At 41.9% G+C, this 26,722-nt stretch overlaps 1 protein-coding gene across 1 annotated transcript in view; it reads right to left on the bottom strand.

Moving 5' to 3' along the window:
- Positions 1 to 9,681: 9,681 nt before the first annotated feature.
- Positions 9,682 to 26,722, bottom strand: part of epha8 (eph receptor A8) — a 564,125-nt gene continuing 547,084 nt past the window's right edge. The window contains exon 18 of the mRNA XM_041206570.1: positions 9,682 to 10,281. Within this exon, the coding sequence (XP_041062504.1) occupies positions 10,167 to 10,281 (115 nt within the window). The 3' untranslated portion in view covers positions 9,682 to 10,166. The remainder of the gene's footprint in view (positions 10,282 to 26,722) is intronic.

Genomic DNA, 26,722 nt, shown 5'->3' with positions numbered 1-26,722 from the left:
AAATAGTCTGTCAGTAAAAATTAGAGCAAACCTATCTCCAGAATAATGCCACATTTATTAAGAACTGAAAGCAAATAAATAAAAGCCAAAGAAAAGCAGCAAAGTAACAATTAAAATGCAAGTGCAAATACACCTCTTGTACATAACAACATAGAAAACACAAAGAAATCTTTGGTTTGAAATGTGACAGTTATTTACAGTAAATAATCCTAATTCTTAGCATTTACATTGGTATTTTTCATAAATAAAGTAGAAAAATAGATCAATGCAAGAAGAGATTACATAGTTTAAAGATTTAGGAAAAAAGGCAGAGTTTTTTTTTAAAGTTTTTTTTTCATCTGAACAAAAGCTAAAATTTAAAAATAATAACACATCATATCTGCTTACACATCTTCCATGGGAAGAGATCAAAGATTTGAGTATCATTTTATATTACAATAGAATTGACTGGGTTGTTTCTCCTTTTACATCAGACACAGGAATCTCTCCATTTGTCACCTTATTGCTTTGATTTTGAACGCCAGGCACCCTCCAGCAGAGGCATTATTAAATTGGGCTGCGAGAATCGGTCATCTATCTGAATGCTTCTGACCTCCATATTCTATACTGGTAAACAGGTAGCTGTTCGTGGGTTTCACATCCAAAACAAATGTTTGCATTGTCTTAACTAATATGTTAGGTGCGCAGTAAGAAAATTTTTGACACCAGACAGCAATGTTTAAACGGCCCTGCATAACCTAGTCATCTGGCTTTGGGCATTCAAGTGAATATTGAGTTCAATCTCATTCAAAATCAACTGATGGGCAGTACCTGATTATTTAAATTTTCAGCATGCATGCATACGAAGAACAGGTTTTTAGCCGAGTCACTGGATTGTGGTCAATAAAAACAATAAGTCTAGAGGTCAGAATGGATGGACACTCATCAAGGCTGGTACCTACTGTCCCTTAGCTCAACTCCATCCCTGCAGCTTAAAGTAACACTAGAGAATGTTGGCTCAAAACATGTCAAATTTGACTAAATGCTAGTTGAGTAAATGGAATAAGTGCCATTGCTAACATTGTTAACATTTCAGTGTCTGTGTTTTGTTATTAGTGCTATTGACATATATATCATTGTTAATTAATGGTGATAGAAATGGACCATTAAAAAACCAGGGCAGGAGTATGACCTGCATCTATTGATATTAAACTCACTCCAGTAACACGTGATCCACATGGGGAATGGATTCTGGTCTAGTTTGAGATCATTCCTACAAATGTTTATTTCCTGTATTATTTCCCAGTTCTGTGACACATTTTGAACTCATAATACCCAAGCGTGCCCAAGAGCTAAGTGCTATTTGAATTGAATTACACTGGAAAATTTAATGTCCTACGATTCCTACATTTGTATTGCTAGAACAATAGAATTCCAGCATGGATTAAACAATGGAGAAGTTACATAGGCTCCACCAGCCCCTTTTACTGGGTAGAACTTCACAGGCCAGCCTCAGTGTGGAAGATTTTCACAGTTTCTCTGTCAGTAGTCAGCTTTACAAAGCTTGGGTGGCTAAGGAAGATGGGTGGAGGGACAATGCAGAGAGAGGCAGCAATATGGATCTCAAGCCACTCTGTACTCTCCTTTGGGCTTTGAACAATGCAGGATTCCCAGATCACTCTCATATCACAGTAACTACTGGAATGAGACTTTGCAACATCTGAAAATATCTGATGTAGGATGGCTGGGGTTAATAATTTCTTTGACTCGCCAATGAAGCTCACAGCACAAATTTCTCTAGTCAGTCTGAAAGCTATTGCAGATCAGGAATAATCTGGAAAAAGTTCTATATCTACAAAAGTACAGTCCCAACTTTCCAGCAATTCTGCAGAGACCACAGCCAACAAAGACAGTGGCCAGTTACTGAAGTCACCAGGGACCATGTCCAGTGGTTTTAACATGCAAGCAAGAATTAGCGACAGCCTCATTTATATGCAACCTTCATCTCAATATATAATTCTTTTGAACATGCCAATTCAGCTATAGTGAAGAAAAGTAATTTCAAAAAAAGATAGTTGAGCTGAAAACATGAAACACTGTGGTTTCATCAGAAGCTTTGTTATCTGGTCCCAATGACTTATGTTATTTGCTTTTAAAGAGATTCTTGCCATCATATTAAAACCAACATCCCACTGACCGCGTTTGATAAATAGCATTTGAATGTTGTTCTGCGTCTCCTTGTCATTTTCAGAACAGTGTCTGTTGATTACAGAAAAGATTAATTTGGCGACACAATACAGGCTGTCTATAAAGGTCATTAAATACCCACCGTAATCCTTAGTCCGCATTGAGTTCTTGGTATGGGCTGACAATGTCTCATTAGTACCACATCCCATTAAATTCCAAGGGAGAATAGTTACTCCCTAAAGCCATCAATCACTTCTTGGCAAAAAAAAAATGATTAATGGTTGAAATATTTTGCCAACGAACACTTGAGTCTGTCTTGTTCTTCCACATAAGGGGAAAAAAAACTAACTTCAAAAATATTTGGGCCCTATAGCAAGGTTCTAGATGGGCAAATCCCCTCTCATCTACTAAAATGTCAATACTATTCCGATATCCTTTTCCCAGAAACATGAGTTACAGCATCTCAACATCTGTAATGTCACAATGGAGTCAACATTGTGGGTAGCACCTCAACTGCATTAAATCTTTCAACTTGGGTCATAAAGACGTAAATAGAATTAACCCTATGAGCCCTGCTATTCACAAAGATATTCTTTACATTAGTTTAATTATTGCTCATTCCTTATTAATACTCAACACAAATTGAAAACACCGATATGTAAATCATCATCAATGCCATCAATAAATGCAGAAAGCTCCATTATAGGGCAACACAAAATGTGATTACTGCTACTTAGTAATGAGAATAAGATTCTGTCGAACTTCACTGTAAGATAAAGAACTTGCATTTAGATCAAAGATTTCTATGCCTTCAGGCCTTCCTAAAGTACTTCACAACCAATGAACTATTTTGGAAGTATTGTTACTGTTTTGACTGCAATGAAAAAACCTATTGAGTGGAATGTGAAACGGTCGTCAAATACACTGTCACTCACTTTGTACTAACACATCAAGACACATTTAACCCCCAATTTTCACGCAACAAAGTCCCACAAACAAAACTGAGATAAGTGAACAGTTAATATGTTTAAATGATTTTGGCTAAGGGATAAATGTTGGCCAGGACACATGGGAGAACTTTCCTGTTCATCTTTGAAATCAACCTGGATGGGCAGGCAATGTTTCAAGTTAATATCTCTGACAAAAGATTACATCTCTGACAATGCAGAACTTCTTCAGCATTGCACTGAAATGTGGGCCTACATTGTGTACCCAACTCCTGCAGCAAGACGGATACTAAAGAGGTTCTATGTACTGCTCTTGTGCACTTGACCAGTGAAGCTATTTTTATTCTAAATTTAATGGAAGTCTCTCTGACCCAGGCATACATGGATTTAAGTTTTTTGTTTTAACTTGACCATATAATGTCCTGAAGTGAACAGAAGGCTACAGTATTTCAAGAAAGAATGGTGGAGCTTTCTCTCTTTAACTATACACTGGGGTTAATGACTTTTGGCAATGGTTGAATGCTGAAGGATGCAATCCAATACTTGTTACAGACTCACTCTGATATACCATTCCATTTAGTTTAATCGGATTAATTGTTGATTTACTGCCATTGCTGAAGTTGAAAATAACCCCCATTATGTTATAAATATATGCCTGTGACTTGTCAAAGAGACGGGAGGTCCACAATACATGGTCGAAGAATGGTTAGGGTTAGGCCACACTGGTCAAAGGGCAAAAGGGCCCTTTTATGTCCTGGATGAACTCTTCACCATTTTCCAATACCCTGTATTAACTAATACAGCAATATGTATTCTTGTATTCTGTAGAGCTGATTTGAGCTTCTAAGAGTGGCAGAAAGTGGGTGATGGTGGATTGAAATCAGTGGAAAGGAATGTTCTCCCATCGTATAACATGCAGTTAATCTGCCTTTGCTTGTTTTCAGTTCTAAGTTTCTTAGGTGCAAAGCCTTATTTCACAGCATCCTAGCTGTATTCTGTTGATATGCAGTATGTGATAAATTGTGAAAAATGAATATTAATTAATTCATGCAAATTGTAGAATGTGTGATGTTGTTACTGACACTATTTCTCTATTGTTAAAACAGTATGCATAAATCTCTTCAATACCCAGTGAAAATGGTTATACTAAACACTGACACTCATTGTTTTTACCCATGCAAATCTGGTTTAAATAAGAAACAAATTCTACCCATATGGATTAAAATGAATAGAATAACCACAAGTCACTAATCCAGTAAGGGAGCTCAGGCAACATCGTAAACTGAGAAAGTATCAAGTCACGGTGTTGGCAAATACTGTCAAATCCTTGAGGTGATGCCACTGTATTTAAGTTCGATGGAAGATGGTGGGATATTAAGCTGGAAAATGGAACACTTTCCACTTCAGACATCTCCATGTTTGTATCAAGAAAACCCTGTTGAGTTATAACATGGTGAAGCTTTTTCTACTCAGGCTAAATACTGAAGGTGAAATTACTCTCAATTGTTATTGGGGTAGATCTTGACTTTGTGTGATACGTAACATGGGTACCAACAAATCAGCAGTTTGCTTTAGATCTCTCCCCATTGACTTCAATGGAAATGGATGGGAAACAGGCTGTTGATCACTGTCTACCATTTTAATCATCACACAAAGTCAAAATCTAGCCCAATGTAACAATCCAATATTTCCATGTTTATTTTTATGGGGATGGGGAGATAGAGGCGTAGTGGTAATGTCACTGGACTTGTAATCCAGAGGCCCAGGCTAATGGTCTGGGGACAAGGATTCAAATCCCATCACAGCAGCTGATGGGATTTAAATTCAATTAATAAACCTGGAATTGAAAACTCGTCTCAGTAATTGTGACCATGAAACTATCATCGATTGCTGTGAAAACCCATTTGGTTCACTAATATTCTTTAAGGAAGGAAATCTGCCATCCTGACCTGGTCTGGCGTACATGTGACTCCAGACCCACAGCAATCTGGTTGACTTTTAACCTTCTTCTGAAGTGACCGAGCAAGCCATTCAGTTCAGGGGTAATTAAAAATGGGCAAAAAAATGCTGGCCTTGCCCACATCCCATGAAAGAATAAAGAAAAAAATTGTAAAGGTTGTGCTACTGAGCTTGCATGAAACTGATCTACAGATTCAAACAGTATTCAATGAAAGTAATGGAGTTGACAAATGTATTACATTTGGATACTTAGGAATTCCACATGAATATGCTGACAGATGCATTACAATTCCTGCTGACAGCAATAGCACGCCAATGGGCCCTGGTCTTGACATGAGAAGAACACCTTCTATGGAACAGTGTGACAGTTTTCCATTCTGTGGCCTCCCTGGATGAGACCTGATGATTCTGGATCAATTAGTGCTCAACTACTATCTGCTAATTTCAATGAAATATAAATTGAAATTGTGTTCTGAGCCAACCGTGGCCATCAGTGTGTTCGTTGCTGATGTTGATGATCTTTATGCTTGGGGGGTTTTCTGACCCATTACTGCAGATTTATACAGTAACAATCTGTAGCAAGTTACCAACTATTTCTGTGTCCAATATTAAGCAAAATTCAATTTGGCCTCCAATTACATGCCTCAGACAGACAGTTTGACTATTTAGCACAGTGCAGTAATGAGTACAAGGTATTCATTAAAACCATAAATCTGATAAGAATTGTTAACTTAACAGTTATTAGAAAGTAACAGTGATCACTAGACAACTATGAGTGACTCTGCCTGTCAGGTTTCTTCAGCAGTGTTCCCGATATAGATACAAAATCATGCATCAAAATTAAAGCGTCACTTCAACTTTCATTAACTCAATAAGATCCCTGTAGGATCCAACCTTCTGACGCACATATTATTTGAAGCCTCTTTTTAAGTGCTATGAAGCCTACTAAGGAAAGCAGAAATCCCTTAACTGTCCTCCCAAAAATAGAAAGGTAATAGGAAATCAAACCACAGGCACAGGCATATGAACACTTAGCACAGTTGTCTGAAATTTCATTCTTCATTATGTTAATGAAGATGCTATCCCATTATTGCTTCTGCTAAATTAGTAGAGTTAGAAATTTCAGATGAATGTGCAAAATGTTAGTCTGTTGTTACCTCAGAGGTTAATTTCAAAATCAACAGCATATAGGGACTTGAGTGCTTCAATTACTGTTGTTCTCTGAGCTTGCCCTAGGTGGAATAACTTTCTGTATTCTAGTTGAGTTACAGAAGTGTTAGTAACTCAGAAGAGCAATGGACACCAAATACGATGACAGTGAGATTTCCTGTCAGTGTACCAAGTGTCAGGAAAGGCCGGAGAGTAGCCCACTACAAACAAAGCGCCTCCCCACAACCAGTAGATGGCAAACCATGTGCCATTTGAGAGCTCAGTATAAGACTAAAAGGGATTGGGAGATAAATCATCTGCATGGCCTCTTGTGCAAGTAGGATATACCATCAGTTGAGCAATTCCTTCAATTCAGTCATGACTGCTAAGCATCTCAATTTCATTTACCTCTCTGCTCCATATCCCTTTACACCCTCACCTAACACATGGGTGTCAATGGAGTCAGCATCCACAGCCTTCCAGAGAGAAAGTTCCCAACCTTCAGATCTACAGAAACAGCAGAAAATAATCCTAATGGAGGAAATAATATCATTATTATTAGGATTAGGGATGGACAATAAATGCTGGCCTTGCCAGCAATGTTCACATCCCTTGAACAAATAAATAAAAAATAACAGCTCCACCACAGACCCACTGAGCCTCGAACTCCTCCACAGACCTACAGAGCCTTGAACTCCACAACAGACCCACTGAGCCTTGAACTCCATCATAGCCTACAGATCATGGAACTCCACCACAGGCCCACAGGGCAAAGAGCTCCAGCAAAGGCCCACAGAACCTGGAACTCCATCATAGACCCACAGATTATGGAACTCCACCACAGACCCACAGAGCCTTGAACTCCACCACAGACCCACAGAGACCGGAACTTTACCACAGGCCCACAGAGCTGAGAGCTCCACCGCTGGCCCACAGATCATGGAACTCCACCATAGACCCGCTGAGCCTTGAACTCCACCACAGACCCACTGAGCCTTGAACTCCACCACAGACCCATAGGGCTGAGAGCTCCACCAAAGGCCCACAGAACCTGGAACTCCACCACAGGCCCACAGAGCCTAGAACTCCACCACAGACCCACAGAGCCCGGAACTTTATCACAGGCCCACAGAGCTGAGAGCTCCACCACCGGCCCACAGATCATGGAACTCCACCATAGACCCGCTGAGCCTTAAACTCCACCACAGACCCACTGAGCCTTGAACTCCACCCCTGACCCACTGAGCCTTGAACTCCACCACTGGCCCACAAAGCCTGGAACTCCACCACAGATCCACAGAGCCTGGAACTCTACCATGGACCCACAGAGCAAGGAACCCCACCATAGAGCCTGGAACTCCACCACAGGCCCACAGAACCGCAAACTCCACCACAGGCCCACAGAGCCTGGAACTCCACCACAGACCCACATAGTGCGAAACACCAGAAAATAGTACCAGGAGATGTTCATAGAAAGCTCTGGGCAATCAAACACTTGACTGAAGTCAGTCATGTAATACATAAGTTCTTTATATCAAAATACTGTACTTAGAAAAATGAGGTCCAGAGTAATTGTAAGTTTTTATCATTTTTCAATTTACTCCCTTGGCACAACGAAATGAAGAAGAGATCAATGAAAAGAGCAGTGAGGCATGAAAATATAAATCACGGAATAGTTTCTGACCTAATATCACCCTGAATATTGCAGTATATTATGAGGCCAAGATGTTAATTGATAGTTGTGTTTTTTAACCAAGTATTATTACCAAGTTGCATATTGTTTATATAAAGTATGTATTAGTTTCTAGCATTATATTTTATATCCATATTTTACAAATGTATTAACTTTGTGATGCATTGTAGAGGATTAACTGTTAAATAATGCAGGGCTCTAATATAACAACCTTATAAGTAATACAATCTGAAGAGACACAGGACTAGAAATGTAACAACGCCTTTCTCTGCCGGTAGTATAAAAAGTATTTATGGTTTTTACACTTTACTAATGCTACTTTATAATAGTAAATATTAAAATTTTCATTCAAACTGTTTTAAGGTGGTACTTATAAAGAACTTGATACAAATGCTGCAACTCACACCATGAACAGCCTCAGAATACAGCAACAGTCACTGGCCCAGAACATCTGAAAGCCTCGCACTCCACAATTGACTCCAGAAGAGGTGATTCATGCAATAGATTTAAAGGTCCATCATTTTGTTTCAAACTCAGATAGCATTTTAGGAGTCAAAAGCACACAAATTACAAATCTACAATCCCTTTCCTTTTGCCATCACCCCCACCCCCCTGAGCCTATATTAATTTCGTTGTATGCAAGAATAAAGTCGAGATAAACACGCATCTGACTCAAACAGGGAGTCACTGCATCAAATAACTGTCCCTTATTAGTACACACGTACTGCACATGATGGTTAGGTTTAGCATTTTGAAACTAGGAGTTCCTTTAGATTCACAACTCCAATGTTCAGATTTGCAATATTGGATTCAAAGAAGTCAAAGTGTACAGAATGATGTTCTGCCCAGATGTGTCTCTGACATCCTGGCTAGAGAATGTACAAAGGACACCAATTGGTGGGACATCAACACTGCATTGGTCCTTAGTACATTGGCACATAGTTGATATTAAATTGTTGGCTTGCACATGTGACTAGATTTAATCTTGGTGAGGTAACAATAATTACTCTATAAGTGTGAGGAACCTGGAGCTCTTAAACACTGCCGCCCTCCTCATAGGTCAGTTCAGCTTTTGCACCAACTACTGGTTAGAAATTCGATATAATGGACAATACTTCACAGCAAAGTCCTGAGGTCATTTAGAATAATGACTGGGACCTTTGCTCTGACTGACTGATTCTGTAGGTGCTGCAAATCCCAGTTACACCCACAGAATGAACTCTTTCGTCACTAAGATCATGAGATCATAAGAAATAGGGGCACGAGTAGGGCATCGAGCCTGCTCCACCATTCATCTGATAATGGCCTTCAAACTTGGCCTGTCAGTGGCAACTTCATGTCTTCTAGCTTTAGAAGTTGAGGGGAGTGCAATTATTTGTCTAACCAAGATGGTAAATAGAGGGGGGCAATTTATAAACTGTTGCAATTTAAGATGACTTACTGGTAAATACACAGGGCTACTATATTTCCCCTCAGCCTCAGTTTCAACATATTGAATGTGTCAAACCATTCCCAAGTCAGAAGTGCAATCTTTAAAACTCCAACACTAGGCAAAAGAACAATCAGTAAAGTGTCTGCACTCTCCAAATATCAATTTAGCTAAGAATAAATGATTAAATCAACTTTTTGTAAATTTTGTACATTTTTAAACTGTCCACAGAACTCCCAATGCCATAAAAATTCCAATCTAAATGCTTCCTGGTCAACGTGTTGAACTCTGCTTTCAATGTGTTGCAGCAATGACTGGGTGATAGAGCTGCACAGGGGTAGTCCTGCGGCTCCTGGAAGTATTAACTCTGCCACTCTACCATTCTCCTGAGGCAGCTTCTTTAAACAGGGTCATATCGTCCAGCTCCCTCACTGAAATCAGTGCACTCTGTTGGACGAGGTACGTACACCATTTCTATAAGTCCCTCATGCCTAGTTCTTGCTTTTGCAGTTAACTCAGTGTCAGTTTGGGTGACCGAGGAGTCGAACATGTCGAGCATTAACACATCTGAGCACAGTTCAGTCTTCGAGAGGAACCCGCCTGCCTGAAGATCATCCATAAAATGGTAGGTAATGATCGTAAGATTTTCCAAGGAGTTCTGTCAGGACAGAAGCAGTACCCATCTCTTGCATTGGTAAATCTTTTGTGGTTTATATTAAAGGCAAAATTGTAAAAGTCTGATGTTCAGCCATTTTGATTTCTATAATGCCTTATTGCACGCCAGCCTTCAGGTAATATAAGTTCTGTTGTAACTTCTTGCTGGCTATACATGGATACCTGGGCCGTTTGAGCATATTAGCTGTTCCCTCATGATCTGGATGCTGCTGAGGATTTTCTTCTGATGTCCCATCAAAGTTATTCCAAGTCTTCGGACATCCCTGTGATTGAGCAGCAAAGGCAGGAAGGAAAAAGAAAAGACAATGAGGAGTTTATATCCATAACAATGAGCCCAGAGTTCACAGCTTCTATGCAGCTGCTGCTGCTTGATATTCATTCTTTAAACTGAGTGGGCATTGGTTAAAATCAGTACAATAAAATAGGTTGGCATTATCTGAGTACTGAGTTTCATTCTATTGATCTGAATGTTTTTATGCTAATTGATCTTTGTGTAGTAAACATTTTCTAAACTGTTCAGTGTCAGAGTGATGCCTGGCTTATTACAGAAAGAATACTCATTTTAAACCATGCAACAAAGGCTACCAGTTAGAGGAGGAGTGAGACTTAAGGAAGGATCCACAGATGCTGAGTCAATGAGGTCAGTGGGTAAACATCTCTGAGAGATGGATTTCAGTAACTGTAGCATAGTGTGAGAGGAAGTTCACACACTGGTGTTATCAACCAAACTGGATCACTGGTGCAGCAGAGGGGGTACTAAACAAAAGCCATAGGTCCTCCCTACAGAAAGGGAGCGCAGAGGTGCTGTCCCTAGACACCCACTGATGATCAAAGAGGACAGGGAGCTGGAGGCAGGGCTCACAGTATCTTTGTTTGCAAAGATGCATTATGTGGGCAATTCAAGAGTTGGGAAAGGAGGGAAAATATCTTGAAATGAAAAGTGATTCTCAAAAACAACTACAAAAAACATTAATATTTAAAGGTGTGATCTTCAGAGCCCAAGACTCTGTTTTGAACAATTTCTCCTTCAACTCCTCTCACTTCCTCCAAACCACCACTACTCTCCTCCGTCTGGCTGAACCTGTTCTCACGCTGAACAATTTCTCCTTCAACTCCTCTCACTTCCTCCAAATTTCAGTGCTCAGCAAAGGACTTAGTTTCATACCCTTACACCCTCACCTGAATGAATTTCGGGCTCGGCATGATACTGAACTCTTCTTCCGCCGTCTTCATCTCCGGGCTCACTTCTTTGGGCAGGAGTCCTCTCCCAGTTCAACGGATCCTTTTACCCATCTCCAATATTCTCCCTCCACCTGGACCCCTCCCTTTGGATTCTTACCTGCTCTCGATCTTTTCATTGAGAACTGTCAGCGCGACATTAGTCGTCTCAATTTCTCTGTTCCTCTCACCCATTCTAACCTGTCTCTCTCTGAACTTACTGTACTCCATTCTCTCAGGTCCAACCCTGACATTGTCATCAAACCCGCTGACAAGGGTGGTGCTGTTGTTGTCTGGCGCACTGACCTCTACCTCGCAGAGGCTGAGCGTCAACTCACAGACACTTCCTCCTACCTCTCCCTGGACCATGACCCCACCACTGAACATCAAGCCATTGTTTCCAGGACTGTCACTGACCTCATCTCCTCTGGGGATCTCCCTCCCACAGCTTCCAACCTGATGGTCGCCCAACCTCGGATGGCCCGCTTCTATCTCCTACCCAAAATCCACAAACAGAACTGCCCCGGTAGACCGATCGTCTCAGCTTGCTCCTGCCCCACAGAACTCATTTCTCTTTATCTTGACTCCCTTCTCTCTCCCCTTGTCCAGTCCCTTCCCACCTACATCTGTGATTCCTCTGACACCTTACGTCACATCAACAATTTCCAGTTCCCTGGCCCCAACCGCTTCCTCTTCACCATGGACGTCCAATCCCTCTACACCTCCATTCCCCACCAGGATGGTCTGAGGGCCCTTAGCTTCTTCCTCGAACAGAGGCCCGAACAATCCCCATCCACCACTACTCTCCTCCGTCTGGCTGAACTTGTTCTCAAGCTGAACAATTTCTCCTTCAACTCCTCTCACTTCCTCCAAATAAAAGGTGTGGCTATGGGTACCCGCATGGGCCCCAGCTATGCCTGTCTCTTTATGGGGTATGTGGAACATTCCTTGTTGCAGTCCTACTCCAGCCCCCTTCCACAACTCTTTCTCCGGTACATCGATGATTACTTCGGTGCCGCTTCATGCTCTCGTCGGGTCTTGGAAAAATTTATTAATTTTGCTTCCAATCTCAACCCCTCCATCATTTTCACGTGGTCCATCTCTGACAGTTCCCTTCCCTTCCTTGACCTCTCTGTCTCAATCTCTGGTGATAGACTCTCCACCAATATCCATTACAAACCCACCGACTCCCACAGCTATCTCGACTACAGCTCCTCACACCCCGCTTCCTGTAAGGACTCCATCCCATTCTCTCAGTTCCTTCGCCTCCGTCGCATCTGTTCCGATGATGCTACATTCAAAAACAGTTCCTCTGACATGTCCTCCTTCTTCCTTAACCGAGGTTTTCCACCCACGGTCGTTGACAGGGCCCTCAACCGTGTCCGGCCCATCTCCCGCGCATCCGCCCTTACGCCTTCTCCTCCCTCCCAGAAACATGATAGGGTCCCCCTTGTCCTCACTTATCACCCCACCAGCCTCCGCATTCAAAGGATCATCCTCCGCCATTTCCGCCAACTCCAGCATGATGCCACCACCAAACACATCTTCCCTTCACCCCCCTTATTGGCATTCCGTAGGGATTGCTCCCTCCGGGACACCCTGGTCCACTCCTCCATCACCCCCTACTCCTCAACCCCCTCCTATGGCACCACCCCATGCCCACGCAAAAGATGCAACACCTGCCCCTTCACTTCCTCTCTCCTCACCGTCCAAGGACCCAAACACTCCTTTCAAGTGAAGCAGCATTTCACTTGCATTTCCCCCAACTTAGTCTACTGCATTCGTTGCTCCCAATGTGGTCTCCTCTACATTGGAGAGACCAAACGTAAACTGGGCGACCACTTTGCAGAACACCTGCGGCCTGTCCGCAAGAATGACCCAAACCTCCCTGTCGGTTGCCATTTTAACACTCCACCCTGCTCTCTTGCCCACATGTCTGTCCTTGGCTTGCTGCATTGTTCCAGTGAAGCCCAACGCAAACTGGAGGAACAACACCTCATCTTCCGACTAGGGACTTTACAGCCTTCCGGACTGAATATTGAATTCAACAACTTTAGGTCGTGAGCTCCCTCCCCCATCCCCACCCCCTTTCTGTTTCCCCCTTCCTTTTTTTTTCCAATAAATTATAAAGATTTTCCTTTTCCCACCTATTTCCATTATATATAAAAAAAAACCCCACTAGAGCTATACCTTGAGTGCCCTACCATCCATTCTTAATTAGCACATTCGTTTAGATAATATCACCAACTTTAACTTTGACACCTATGTGTTCTATTGTACTATTGTCGTTGACATCTTTTGATGATCTGCTTCTATCACTGCTTGTTTGTCCCTACAACCACACCCACCCCCAACCTCTCTCTCTCTCTATCTCTCCGCCCCCCACACACACACCTTAAACCAGCTTATATTTCAACTCTTTCTTGGACTCGAACTCAAGTTCTGTTGAAGGGTCATGAGGACTCGAAACGTCAACTCTTTTCTTCTCCGCCGATGCTGCCAGACCTGCTGAGTTTTTCCAGGTAATTCTGTTTTTTTTTTTGACTCTTATATCTGTTTCTTAACCCAATGGTTATTTACAAATTTTTATTTTCCCTTCTTTACCTGATTTAAATCTAATTTATACTTCCTGGTTCAGGCTTTTCAGGCTGAATTTTTACTGACCTGGCCCAGCAGGAGTAGGTTGCTGGTGGCTGAAAATGTGTGGGGACCTAGACATCAGGCTTCCCCCACCTGCAGTGGTATTTTAACTCATCTGTGTCTGGAATTCAAGCCTGAATGAGGCTCACAGTCTCATTATCATATTCAAAGTGCCAACCTGTCTCCTTGGAGTGGGCTTGCTGCCCACCCACCTTCCCAACTCAGGTAGGTGGGATGGAGGTGGGTCTGGGTTGGGAATCTGATTTTTAACACTTTAACCTCCCGACTCGCCCAATGTCGCCACTGATTTTGACGAAAACTTGCATATTTCACTGAGGTTTCTTCCATCTGGTTGGTTGAAGAACCTCATGATTGCTTGCCCTTCTCATATACACCACCAATCCCCCGTAGAGAGCATATGTTGAAGCAGGCACTCGATGATGGAATGTCCATGTGGATGATGAAAACTCCATGGCTAGCTGCCAGTGTACTGACCGTCATCCCTTCGCTATGACCACAAAATCCAACCCATTATATAAGGAAAAAAAATAAAAACAAAAAAACTGCGGATGCTGGAAATCCAAAACAAAAACAGAATCACCTGGAAAAACTCAGCAGGTCTGGCAGCATCGGCGGAGAAGGAAAGGGTTGACGTTTCGAGTCCTCATGACCCTTCGACAGAACTTGAGTTCGAGTCCAAGAAAGAGTTGAAATATAAGCTGGTTTAAGGTGTGTGTGTGGGGGGCGGAGAGATAGAGAGAGAGAGAGGTGGCGGGGGGGTGTGGTTGTAGGGACAAACAAGCAGTGATAGAAGCAGATCATCAAAAGATGTCAACGACAATAGTACAATAGAACACATAGGTGTTAAAGTTGGTGATATTATATAAACGAATGTGCTAATTAAGAATGGATGGTAGGGCACTCAAGGTATAGCTCTAGTGGGGTTTTTTTTTTAAATTTTTTTTATAATGGAAATAGGTGGGAAAAGGAAAATCTTTATAATTTATTGGAAAAAAAAGGAAGGGGGAAACAGAAAGGGGGTGGGGATGGGGGAAGGAGCTCACGACCTAAAGTTGTTGAATTCAATATTCAGTCCGGAAGGCTGTAAAGTCCCTAGTCGGAAGATGAGGTGTTGTTCCTCCAGTTTGCGTTGGGCTTCACTGGAACAATGCAGCAAGCCAAGGACAGACATGTGGGCAAGAGAGCAGGGTGGAGTGTTAAAATGGCAAGCGACAGGGAGGTTTGGGTCATTCTTGCGGACAGACCGCAGGTGTTCTGCAAAGCGGTCGCCCAGTTTACGTTTGGTCTCTCCAATGTAGAGGAGACCACATTGGGAGCAACAAATGCAGTAAACTAAGTTGGGGGAAATGCAAGTGAAATGCTGCTTCACTTGAAAGGAGTGTTTGGGTCCTTGGACTGTGAGGAGAGAGGAAGTGAAGGGGCAGGTGTTGCATCTTTTGCGTGGGCATGGGGTGGTGCCATAGGAGGGGGTTGAGGAGTAGGGGGTGATGGAGGAGTGGACCAGGGTGTCCCGGAGGGAGCGATCCCTACGGAATGCCGATAAGGGGGGTGAAGGGAAGATGTGTTTGGTGGTGGCATCATGCTGGAGTTGGCGGAAATGGCGGAGGATGATCCTTTGAATGCGGAGGCTGGTGGGGTGATAAGTGAGGACAAGGGGGACCCTATCATGTTTCTGGGAGGGAGGAGAAGGCGTGAGGGTGGATGCGCGGGAGATGGGCCGGACACGGTTGAGGGCCCTGTCAACGACCGTGGGTGGAAAACCTCGGTTAAGGAAGAAGGAGGACATGTCAGAGGAACTGTTTTTGAATGTAGCATCATCGGAACAGATGCGACGGAGGCGAAGGAACTGAGAGAATGGGATGGAGTCCTTACAGGAAGCGGGGCTCACTCATTATATCAGGGGCTCACTGGAATTTTCCAGTTAAGCTTGGAAGGCAGGTTTTAAGCCTTGGGGAGGGTGAGTTTAAAAAAAAAAACTGTTTTGTTTTCATAATGAAGCAATTCTTCCACCTGGGAGAATCTTCGCATGCACACTGATATTTGAAAACATTTGAAGTGTTTGTTCCTGTGAGGAGTGATTGCCATCAGATGTCTGTTTCTTAATGAACTATAATCGGCAAAAAAAGAAATGAGCGGCTGTTGCCTCAAAATAGTTTTGGTTGAAGGATGGCATTGCTAAACAACCACAGCTCCCAGGCAAAAAAAATCTCAATCGCTTCAACAATCTATAATGTTTACACAGACAAAGCACACTATTGATTGATGTCAACTGGACAGATGGGAGGAAAGTCTTTTTTTTCTTGTGAAGACTGATCAAAGTAAGCTGGGTTTAAGCGATTTCAATCCTGTTCCCCAAGGATGCAGGCCCAAAACATCCAGCAAGCAGTAACTGAGCAATCTCATTCAGAGGCACCACAAGATTTGATGGTGTAGGGCATGGAAATGAACAGTGATGGTGGCTGGGTCAAGGTTATGGTTGAGACAAGTACCTGGTGTTTAACCTGTCATCTGCCCTGCCTGGTCCTTTCATAGGGAATGAAGCAATAAGGAAACATGCATTCCCTCACCTTATAAAAACTAAAACCTCCAAAAAGGACTTTTATTTTCAAAGTTCACTAATATAAAAAGAAACGCTTTAGTTTTTTTTAAGAACAGCCTTTTAACTTTGTTTATTTTGCCAGTCTTGATGTTTTGGTTGTTGTGTTTAGTGTGAGTCAGCGAAAGGGTTAAACTGGAATAGTGCTGTTTAAATTGTGTTTGAGAACACCAGTGCTGGCTGCAGGCAGTCTGCTAACTGAGTCCTGAGGCCCCAGTCTCCCTGCTGTGGTGGTGAGGCACAGTAGAGCCTATTCCAGCTTCTGAAATCTGTACTCAGAACAAAGCAAATGTATTTTTTTTTAAATGCAGTAAATATTTGATGAGGCAGCAAAGAACACAGATGAAGAAATCAAGTTATATCAGCAATGAAAGGAGAACTGCTCCATCAGATTCAGATCCCCGGCTACATCAGAGTTTGGGCACATTGCACATTAACCTTTCCAGTTGAACAGGTTGCAATGAAAGGTTCAGCACCATAAGTCAGCAGCCAGCTCCTTGTTGATCTTCAAAGGTCTAGTTCCATTTAAGGAAGGGTCCTTGCACTGAATAATAATCTTGCGAATGATGCTGGACCTGATGAGTGTTTCCAACATTTCAAGCAGTTCTCTTCATTGCCATTTTAACAGAATCATCATTTAATTTGTTCATCTGCTGTGCGCACATCAGAGCAACACAGGGCTTAAAGCATATTTTTTAATATGGTGTTTGGAGGCCAGCCTATTTAAAACTTCTTGCTTATATAAATACATCAAAACTGGTCCATCGGCTTAGTAGGTGTTGGCACTGCCCCATGTGGGAGTGAGCCATACAGACTTGGGCAATTCCAGCTTGCTTTAGTGTATCTCAATAGCTGCGGTACAGACACTGAGTGGTGCTTAGATAGAAAAAGAGAAATGTGCCCGGTTCCTTTTTCTGACTGCTAACCAGTGACTCCTAACAGAGAGTCCATGATCAGAATCAGTCAGTTGTCTCTTGCAGTCAAATGGCTTTTCAGCTGCCAGGGCTCATATATGATGAATAGATGTCTGGAACAGGTTAGTGCATGGCCTTTGATATGTGCTTGAAGAGGGGAGTGGAGTAAGGGGGTGGTCGAGGGACTACTGTGTGGCTTAAGGTATTGAGGATGTTCTAAGTTCTATCTGATTTCAGAATACTGCAGGAAGTACAGTAGCAGAAGGATGAACTGCGCTCAGTTGTTTCTTCATAAAGGAAAACTGCCACAGCCTTTGCCACAGATTCCTTGCCAGATACAAGCCAATGCATCCCCAACATTCTCCCTCCATTTGCCCTGCTCTATAAGAAATATACAAACAAATAATTTTTGTAATAATTTTCAATACTTCTCTCTGACATTAAATTAGGTTTGCTGTAAACTGCTGAAAGAATCATAGAACAGTTATAGCACCGAGAAAGGTAATTCAGCCTGTCATGTCTGTGCCAGCTCACCTAGTCCCATTCCCTGCCTTTACCCCATAGCTGTTGAAAGGTATCGTAAAATGAAAAGATTTATATAGATACATTAAAAATCGAATGTCTGCAGGCATTTCCTGTGCCCACATCTTCCATTATATATCCCTTTTAGAATGATAATGGCATTTTGTGTCACCCAGCCACTGTATCACAGTAAGACTCTCATGCTGCATGAAACTCTATTTCTCTGCTTCCTGAATTGCTGCAAGTGTTTAATATATATTTACATAAAAATAGGGGCTGAATACATAATCATAAAAATGGACACTGCCCATGCTGGATCAATTATTCCTTATTCTCTAATCCCATCTCACTGAAGAGAGATAATTAAAACATTGATACTAAAAAGGAACTTTTAGGTTCACTTCACACTTTAGAAAACATAAACATTTAAATTGGTTGTCTGCAAATTGGAGCAGAAATATTGGAAATAAGACATTTATTTGACTATTTAGTTGATGGCATGTTCGATAGTTTCTATTACTTGTAGATTTTTTAAATCAAAATGTAAGAACCTCATTATATTTTGAGCACTTGTAAACACATTATATTTTTATGAAAATAAAATTACTTTATTAATTATGCTTTAATTATTGTCGTTCATAACATGCCAACCAAAGAGGATTGAGTTTGGTTGCATAAATTGGTTGGCAAGTGTGCAAATCTCAATCTGTTCGCAACAGCTCTGTATGAAGCTACTCCATTGTTTTGGATCAGTGCATTAACCAGCATGGAACCAATACTGCTGTTGTAATTCAGACATGGCTGCTCACTTAGCTCCAAAACAATCATACTTTATTTAGACTTTGAGTAAGCCCAAGCTGCTTCAGCTCCTCAGCATAAAGCCTCAGACACATGCAAGAGTGAAGATTCACCCTGTAATAACTGTTCACCCGATGGCAGTGAAAGAAGGGCTAATTCAAAGTCAGCTTCAAGCCATCAGTGAAATGAAGTTATCTTAGGTTGATGTTTTGGAATATGCCTTGGAAAACAACACTTCAGTTCATGCCAATTGGAGAATGCTGCACTTTCATACAATGTGGTGTAAACTCTCACTACATTATTGAAGAAGAACTGGAGTCATGCTGTGTTCTGTGCTCTATGCTTTTGATACTGAATTTATGATAAGATGAAAAATGTTCCTGCCAAATACTAAACACTTTCCCTTATTTTGCACCCTGCACTGTAAATGGTAACTCTAACACGACTCTGAGCATGTGCGTAAGGAGCTATGTCATAATGATGTCACTCAAAGAGATGATGAGAAGAATCTAAGAGAGGAGCAGTAGCTTTGTCCTGATGTTCTGTAATCTTGCATATAGTTAGTTATGTAAATATAAGTACTTTTAAGGAAGGATCTTTGCCTCCAGCCAGATCTCTGTCTTCTGAGACAACTCAACAATACCAGATACACCAGCATGGAACTGGCTCCACCCTGCCCAATGACATGTTTTACTTCAACCTTAAAACAACACCACCAGAAGTCCATGTTAGATACGGCCCATAAGAGTGATCATTTTGCTTGCCTGCCTCTCTTTCATAACTATGTCTATAGCATTGTCTGTGCATTGGTGGCCATGGAGAGGGAGTACGGTGGGTCTGCCAGTCCGCCTAAGACGTTTTGTGGATGTTTTTGTCAATACCTAAAATAATATTATGATTTCATTTGATAAGTTTTATTTTTCTTTGGTGTGATTTGACTGTCTATTGTTTGTACTCCTTGAGAGAAGGGGATGAACAGAAATACAGAATGTGTAGAAAAAAAGCATACGATGGATGTTGCTCACAAAGCGACGCATGAGAGGCCTTTATGAAAAGTATGACACAATGTATTAAAGGGACTGTAGTGCATGGACAGAGGGATGGCCAAACGCAATGAGCTGAGCTAAATGGATGTCCCTTAAACCACTGGGTTTGGGATTAGGGTATGACACAGGGATTTTTAATTTACGTAGATAATCTGCACATAGGCACAAGGAATTATATTGAGTTTTCTGCTCATGCCAATTTAGGTAGAATAGTAACTTGTGAGCTCAGATTCAGGGGGTATGTAAAGTGAATGCATAAGTGAGAGCAATCCTAGCTGGAAGATGGTGGAGAGGCTTTGGATGAGGATGGTATGGTCAAACATGTCAAAGGCTGCAGACAGTTCAATGCCAGAGAAATATGAATTAGTGGGGAAAAGAACAGTAGGGGGATGTCTACCCTGAATAGTTCCATCATAACCCCAGCTCCAGCAGATCATATTAGTAACAAGCTAATTGCGCAGAGTTGTGTGGGTGGGTGAGGGAGTGTGGGAGTGGTCAGGCAGAATGGGCTACTGAATGTAGGTACACCCTGGACTTTCTGGTTGCGTGGTTCAGATGGAGATGCATCCATAGTAGCATTAACACCAGCTTGCCCCAATTAACTGGCCTTACACCCTTCACCCCAGTGGAGTAGAAGAAAATACATACATTTTATAACCAAAAGCGACAACTTGTATTTATACCTTTAGCCTGGTAAAACATCCTAAAGCACTTCACAAGAGCATTAGAAATCAAAATATTACACTGAGCCACATAAGGAGATTTTAGGGCAGGTGAGCAAATGAGGAAAGTTTTAAAGAGCATTTTTAAGGTGGAGAGATTGGTCGATAGGTGAAGAGGTTTTGGAAGGAATTGCAGAGTTTAGGTCTTGGCAGCTGAAGGTATAACTATCGAGTGTGGAATTATTAAAATCAGGGATGGTTAAGAGACCGGAATTAGGTGAGCACAGATGTCTTGGAGCATTGTGGGGTTGGAGGAGATCACTGAGATAGGAAGGAGGGTTGCCAGGAAAACAGGGATGAGAATTTTAAGATCGAGGCATTGCTTATCTGGGAACCAGCAAGAATCATTGAGCAGAGCGAAGCTGAGTAAGAGGAGATTGGAAGTGATTCTCTGGCTAGGATTAGATTGAAAAGAATGGAACCAGGTAAGAGCTGGACACCAGCAGAGAGGCATCGGAGAAGGATGGTGTGGTCAGCCATGTTAAAGGCAGCACACAGTCCAAGAAGGACGAGAAGGGAAAGTTTATCTTTGTCACAAGTACATTGGGTGTCATTTGTGACTTTGGTAAGAGCTATTTCGGTACAGTGGCAGGGGCAGAAACCTGATTGCAGGAAATCAAACCCAGGAGTTCTGGGGGAAAAAAAACATGAATTTTGGAGGTGACAACGGGTGCAGGGACCAAGCAGACGGCAAACAAGCAATGTGTCTTTTCGGATGTGCACATGTGCAACCACGCAGCAATCTTAAAGGGACCACACAGCACAACAAGCTGACCATGGAAAGCAAAGAGAAATTAGCGTTAGGTGGCCAGGACTTTAGTAGGAGTAGGGTCAAGGGAGCAGGAGCAGGAGCAGGATCTTATGGATAGGAGCTCAGACACAAGAAAAACTAGAGAAAGGTGAGAGTTTCCCAAATGCAGGGGGGATCCTGAGAGGAAGTGTGGCCAGGTGGGCTATTGGAAGGGAGGAACGGATGCAGCTGACTGAATTGTTTCAATCTTAGTGAAGTCCACGAGCTTCTTGCACTTATTGTTGGAGATGAGGGCGGAGACGATGGGGAGAGGGGTTTAAGAAGATGGTTTGCAATGGCTTGCATTGTGGAATGATCATGGTGAGCACAGATGTCTTGGAGCATTGTGGGGTTGGAGGAGATCACTGAGATAGGAAGGAGGGATGCCAGGAAAACAGGGATGAGAATTTTAAGATCGAGGAATTGCTTAGCTGGGAACTAGCGAGAATCAGTGAGCAGAGGGAAGCTGAGTAAGTGGGGCTTGAAGGTAAGCTTTTTTAGCAGACAAGGGCAGGACTCAATAGTGCTTTAACCAGATCTGACAGTGAATGGCTAAACTAGTTGCTCAAATCTGCATCCCATGGGCCTAAGGGAGTGGAGATGAGGGCCGTACCATGACGAGCAGACATGGGGGGAACGTGTAACGGTTTTATTAGGGACAAAGATGTCAAAGGCAAAGGGTGGATGTGGTTGAGCAGATTAGTAGTTGCACAAATGTTGTGGGGAAAGGGAGGCTAAAGGCTAAACAATTGGGAATTTGCAAGTGCAGCTGTAAGTGAATTCAAGTTAGTTTTTAGAGCATGGGAACATGAGAAATAGGGACAGGAGTAGGCCATTCGGCCCCTTGAGCTTGCTCCACCATTCAATAAGATCATGGCTGATCTGCTTGTGTTTTGATTTCACATTCCCATCTACCCCGATAACCTTTGATTCCCTGCCTAACAAAAATCTCTCTACCTCTGCCTGAAAGATATTGAATGACCCCGCCTCCAACGCCTTCTGAGGCAGAGAGTTCCAAAGTCACACAACCCTCCGAGAGAAAACATTTCTCCTCATCTCTGTCCTAAAAGGATGCCCCCTAATTTTAAAACAGTGCCCCCTAGTTCTGGAATTACCCACAAGAGGAAGCATCCTTTCCACATCTACCTGGTCAAGACCATTCAAGACCTTGTATATTTCAATCATTCACCCCTCACTCTTATAAACTCCAGTGGAAACAAGCCCAGCCTATCTAACCTTTCTTCATAAGACAATCCACCCATTCCAGGTATCAATCTAGTAACCTCCTCTGAACTGCCTCCAATGCATTTACATCTTTTCTTAAATAAGGAGACTAAAACTGCACACAGTATTCGAGAAGTGGTCTCACCAATGCCCTGTATAACTGAAGCACAACATCCTTACTTTTATGTTCAATTTCTCTTGTAATAAAGAATAGCATTTCATTAGCCTTCTTAATTACTTGCTGTACCTGCATGCTAACTTTTTGTGACTCACGTACCAGAACACCAAGATCCTCTGCACCTCAAAATTCTGCAGTCATTCTCTGTTTAAGTAATACTCTGCTTTTTTATTCTTCCTGCCGGTGAAAAACTTCACATTTCCCACATTAAACTCCATTTGCCATATCTTTTCCCACTCACTCAACCCACCTATATCCGTCTGCAATCTCCTTATGTCCTCTTCACAACATACTTTCCCACCTATCTTTGTGCCATCTGCAAATTTAGCTACCACGCCATCACTCCCCTCATCAAAGTCATTGATATAAACAGTAAAAAGTTGAGGCCCCAGCACAGACCCCTGTGGGACTCCGTCTCTTCTTGGATAGAGGCATTATATTTGCTACTTTCCAGTCTGATGGAACCTTTCTAGAGCCTAGGGGTAGAATTTTCTCTTCAGTGTGCGAGTTCGGGCCCTGCATGCCGATGCGTAAAATGACGCGCGATGATGTTGGGTATACGTCCCTACATCATTGCACGTCATTCCAATCTCTCGTTCGGTGGGCGCGCACCAGAGTCAGCTGCGTGTCTGCCATTCTGTCAAAGGCCTGTTAAGGCCGTTAATAAACCAATTAACCAAATTGACAGGGCTGCCCATCCAACCTTAAGGTTAGTGGAAAGGTGAAGAGCCCAAGTAGCCTTTGTATTTTGCATGAAACCTCATCCATGGGCAGGATGAGGTTTCATGAAGGTTTTATGAAATGAATAAAATTTTTTTTGACACTTTATAAACATGTCCCAGCCCGTCACATGAGGGGATATGTCTGAATAATTTTTATCTTTCCCTTTTTACAAACTTTCAATTTGAACTTTCTGCACTCTTTCACGCGCATTTTGACCGGCCCGCCCAACAGGCTGAAGATTCTGCCCTTGGGAATTTTGGAAAATTAATACCAGCGCATCTACTACCTCATTATGCACCTCTTTTAAGACCCTAGCATATAGCCCATTGAGATGCGGTGATCTGTCAGTCCGCAGCTCCATCAGTTTGCTTACTACTGCTTCCCTAGTGAATGCAATTTCACCAATTCCTCTCTCCCTTTCACCTCCCGATTTACAGCTATTACGGGAATGTTTTTTTCTATCCTCTATACTGAACACAGAAGCAAAATAATTGTTTATTTCTCCTGCCATTTCATTGTTATCTACTATTAACTCCCCACAGCCACTCTCTAGAGGACTAACAGTCAATTTACTTACCCTTTTCCTTTTTAAATACCTGTAAAATCACTTGCTATGCATTTTTACATTTCTAGCTAGCTTCCTGATTAACCTTTTAGTCATTCTCTGCCATTCTTTATATTCTGACCAATCATCTGACCTGCTCCTCATCTTTGTGCAGTTATATGCTTTTGCCTTAAGTTTGATGTTTTCCTTAAGTTCTTCAGTTAACCATGGATGGTGTGTCCTCCTTTTAGGATTTTTCTTTACAGTAGGAATATACCTATTCTGAATACTCTGAAATATCTCCTTAAACGCCTGCCACTGCTTCTCTATTGATCTATCTCCTAGCCTGGTATCCCAGTTCACTTCAGCTAGCTCAGCTTTCATGCCCACATGGTTGCCCTTATTTAAGTTTAAAATATTATAATTATAAATTATAAAATATTAAAAATAAAATCCACTCTTCTCCCTTTCAAACTGAATATCAAATTCAATCATATTGTGGTCACTGCTATCTAGGGATGCCTCTACTCTGAGGTCATTGATTAATCCTGTCACATTCCAAAATACCAACAACCTGCTATCTGGTTGGTTCCAGAATGTGCTGCCTTAAAAAAACTATCTCAAAAGCATTCAATGAACTCCTCGTCCAGGCTACTACTGGCAATCTGAGTTTTCCAGTTCACGTGTAGATTAAAATCACCCATGATTAAGGCAGTCCCTATTGCACCATTGCCATCTTTGATCAACAGTGCTACCCTTCCACCTTTACCTAGCTTCCTATTCTTCTTGAATGCCATGTCAGCCACGTTTCCATAATTGCTATCAGATCATATTTATTTACCTCAATACACACTATCAATTCATTTACTTCGTTATGAATGTTACGCGCATTTCCAGGGTCACAGGGAAATAGGTAGGATTGGAAATGGGAAATTAGTGAGTGACTGGGGACCAACACAAGGAAGTGATCAGAGATAGCTTTATCTATAATTGACATCGAATTGAGGTGTAAGTAGAAGAGCCCTGTTCAAAATGAATGGATATTGTATGCAGAACTGGGCGATAATGACTATTTTGCTAGCATAGTCCACAGGATCAGCACTGGGAGGAGTAAGCTGAACAGGGGTTTGGAAAGATTAGTGCCCACCAGTGGGAACGCAGGTAGAAAAGGCCACATGAAGAACAAAAAGGATTATAGATCTTTACTTTGCAGCATTGGATAAATAAGTAAGGAAATGATGTTCTACAAGAGATTGGAGAGGCCTAGTTGAATAATTGTATTCAGTTGTGAGTACCTCATTACAGGAATTAGATATTAGAGCCATGAAAGGGTACAATCAATCCAGTTCTGCCTTAAAAATGTTCAAAGACTCTGCTTCCATCACCTTTTGAGGAAGAGTTCCAAAGACTCACAACTCTCTGAGAGAAAAAAAATCTCTCCTCATCTCTGTCTTAAATGAGCGACCCCTCATTTTTAAACAGTGAGCCCTAGTTCTGGATTATCCCACAAGAGGAAATATATTCTCCACATCCACCCTCAGGGTCTTAAAGTTTCAATTACGTCACCTCTTACTCTTCTAAATTCCAGTGGATACAAGCCTAACCTGTCCAACCTTTCCTCATAGGACAATCCACCCAATCCTGGTATTAGTTTAGTAAGCCTTCTCTGAACTACTTCTAATGCATTTACATCTTTCTTTAAATAAGGAGACCAGTACTGTACACAATACTGCAGATATGGTCTTAACAATGCCCTGTATAAATGAACCATAACCTCCCTACTTTTGTAATCAACTTCCCTCACAATAAATGATAACATTCTATTAGCTTTCCTAATTACCTGCTGTACCTGCATACTAACCTTTTGTGATTCCTCCTGGAAATCTAAGTACAGTACATCCACCAGTTCCCCATTATCCACAGCCCATGTGACTCCTTCAAAGAACTCCAATAAATTGGTTAAGCATGATTTTCCTTTTAGAAACCATGTTGACTTTGCTTGATTGCCTTGATTTTTTCTAAGTGCCCTACTATAACATCTTTAATAATAGCTTCCAACATTTTCCCTAAGATAGATGTTAGGTCTGTAGTTTCCTGCTTTCTGCCTCCCTCCCTTTTTGAATAATGGAATTATATTTGCTATTTTCCAATCTAACGGAACCTTCCCTAAATCTAGGGAATTTTGGAAAATTAAAACCAGTGCATCAACAATCTCACTAGCCACTTCTTCAAGACCTTAGGATGAAGTCCATCTGGGCCTTGGGATTTGTCAGCATGCAGCCCCAACAATTTGCTCAATACCATTTCTCTGATGATTGTAATTTTCCTGAGTTCCTCCCTCCCTTCCATTTCCCGGTTTACAACTATTTCTGGGATGTTACTTGTGTCCTCTACAGTGAAGACCGAAGCAAAATACCTGCTTAATTCATCCACCATTTCCGCACTTTCCATTATCAATTCCCCAGGCGCACTCTCTATAGAACCAATGCTCACTTTGCTAAATCTTTTCTTATTTAAATATCTATTGAAACTCTTACTATCTGTCTTTATGTTACTAGCTAGATTTCTCTCATACTCTTATTTGCAAGTTTGATGCAAACATATAATTGATGCATGAGCTGAAAGTTTAATGCAAACATTTTTTCAAATTGAGGAAATAGTTACAAGGAACTCAAAATCCAACGTGGGGTGATTTATTGAGCTTGGGAGAAATGGAAGTTAAATAAAGTTTAATTACAATATATTTTACTGCAAAATGGGCATTTAAA

This window comes from Carcharodon carcharias, chromosome 15 (genome assembly GCF_017639515.1).
Source record: "Carcharodon carcharias isolate sCarCar2 chromosome 15, sCarCar2.pri, whole genome shotgun sequence".
NCBI lineage: Eukaryota > Metazoa > Chordata > Chondrichthyes > Lamniformes > Lamnidae > Carcharodon > Carcharodon carcharias.
The sequence above is the reverse complement of the archived record's forward strand: the minus strand, read 5'-3'. Positions and strand labels throughout refer to the sequence as shown.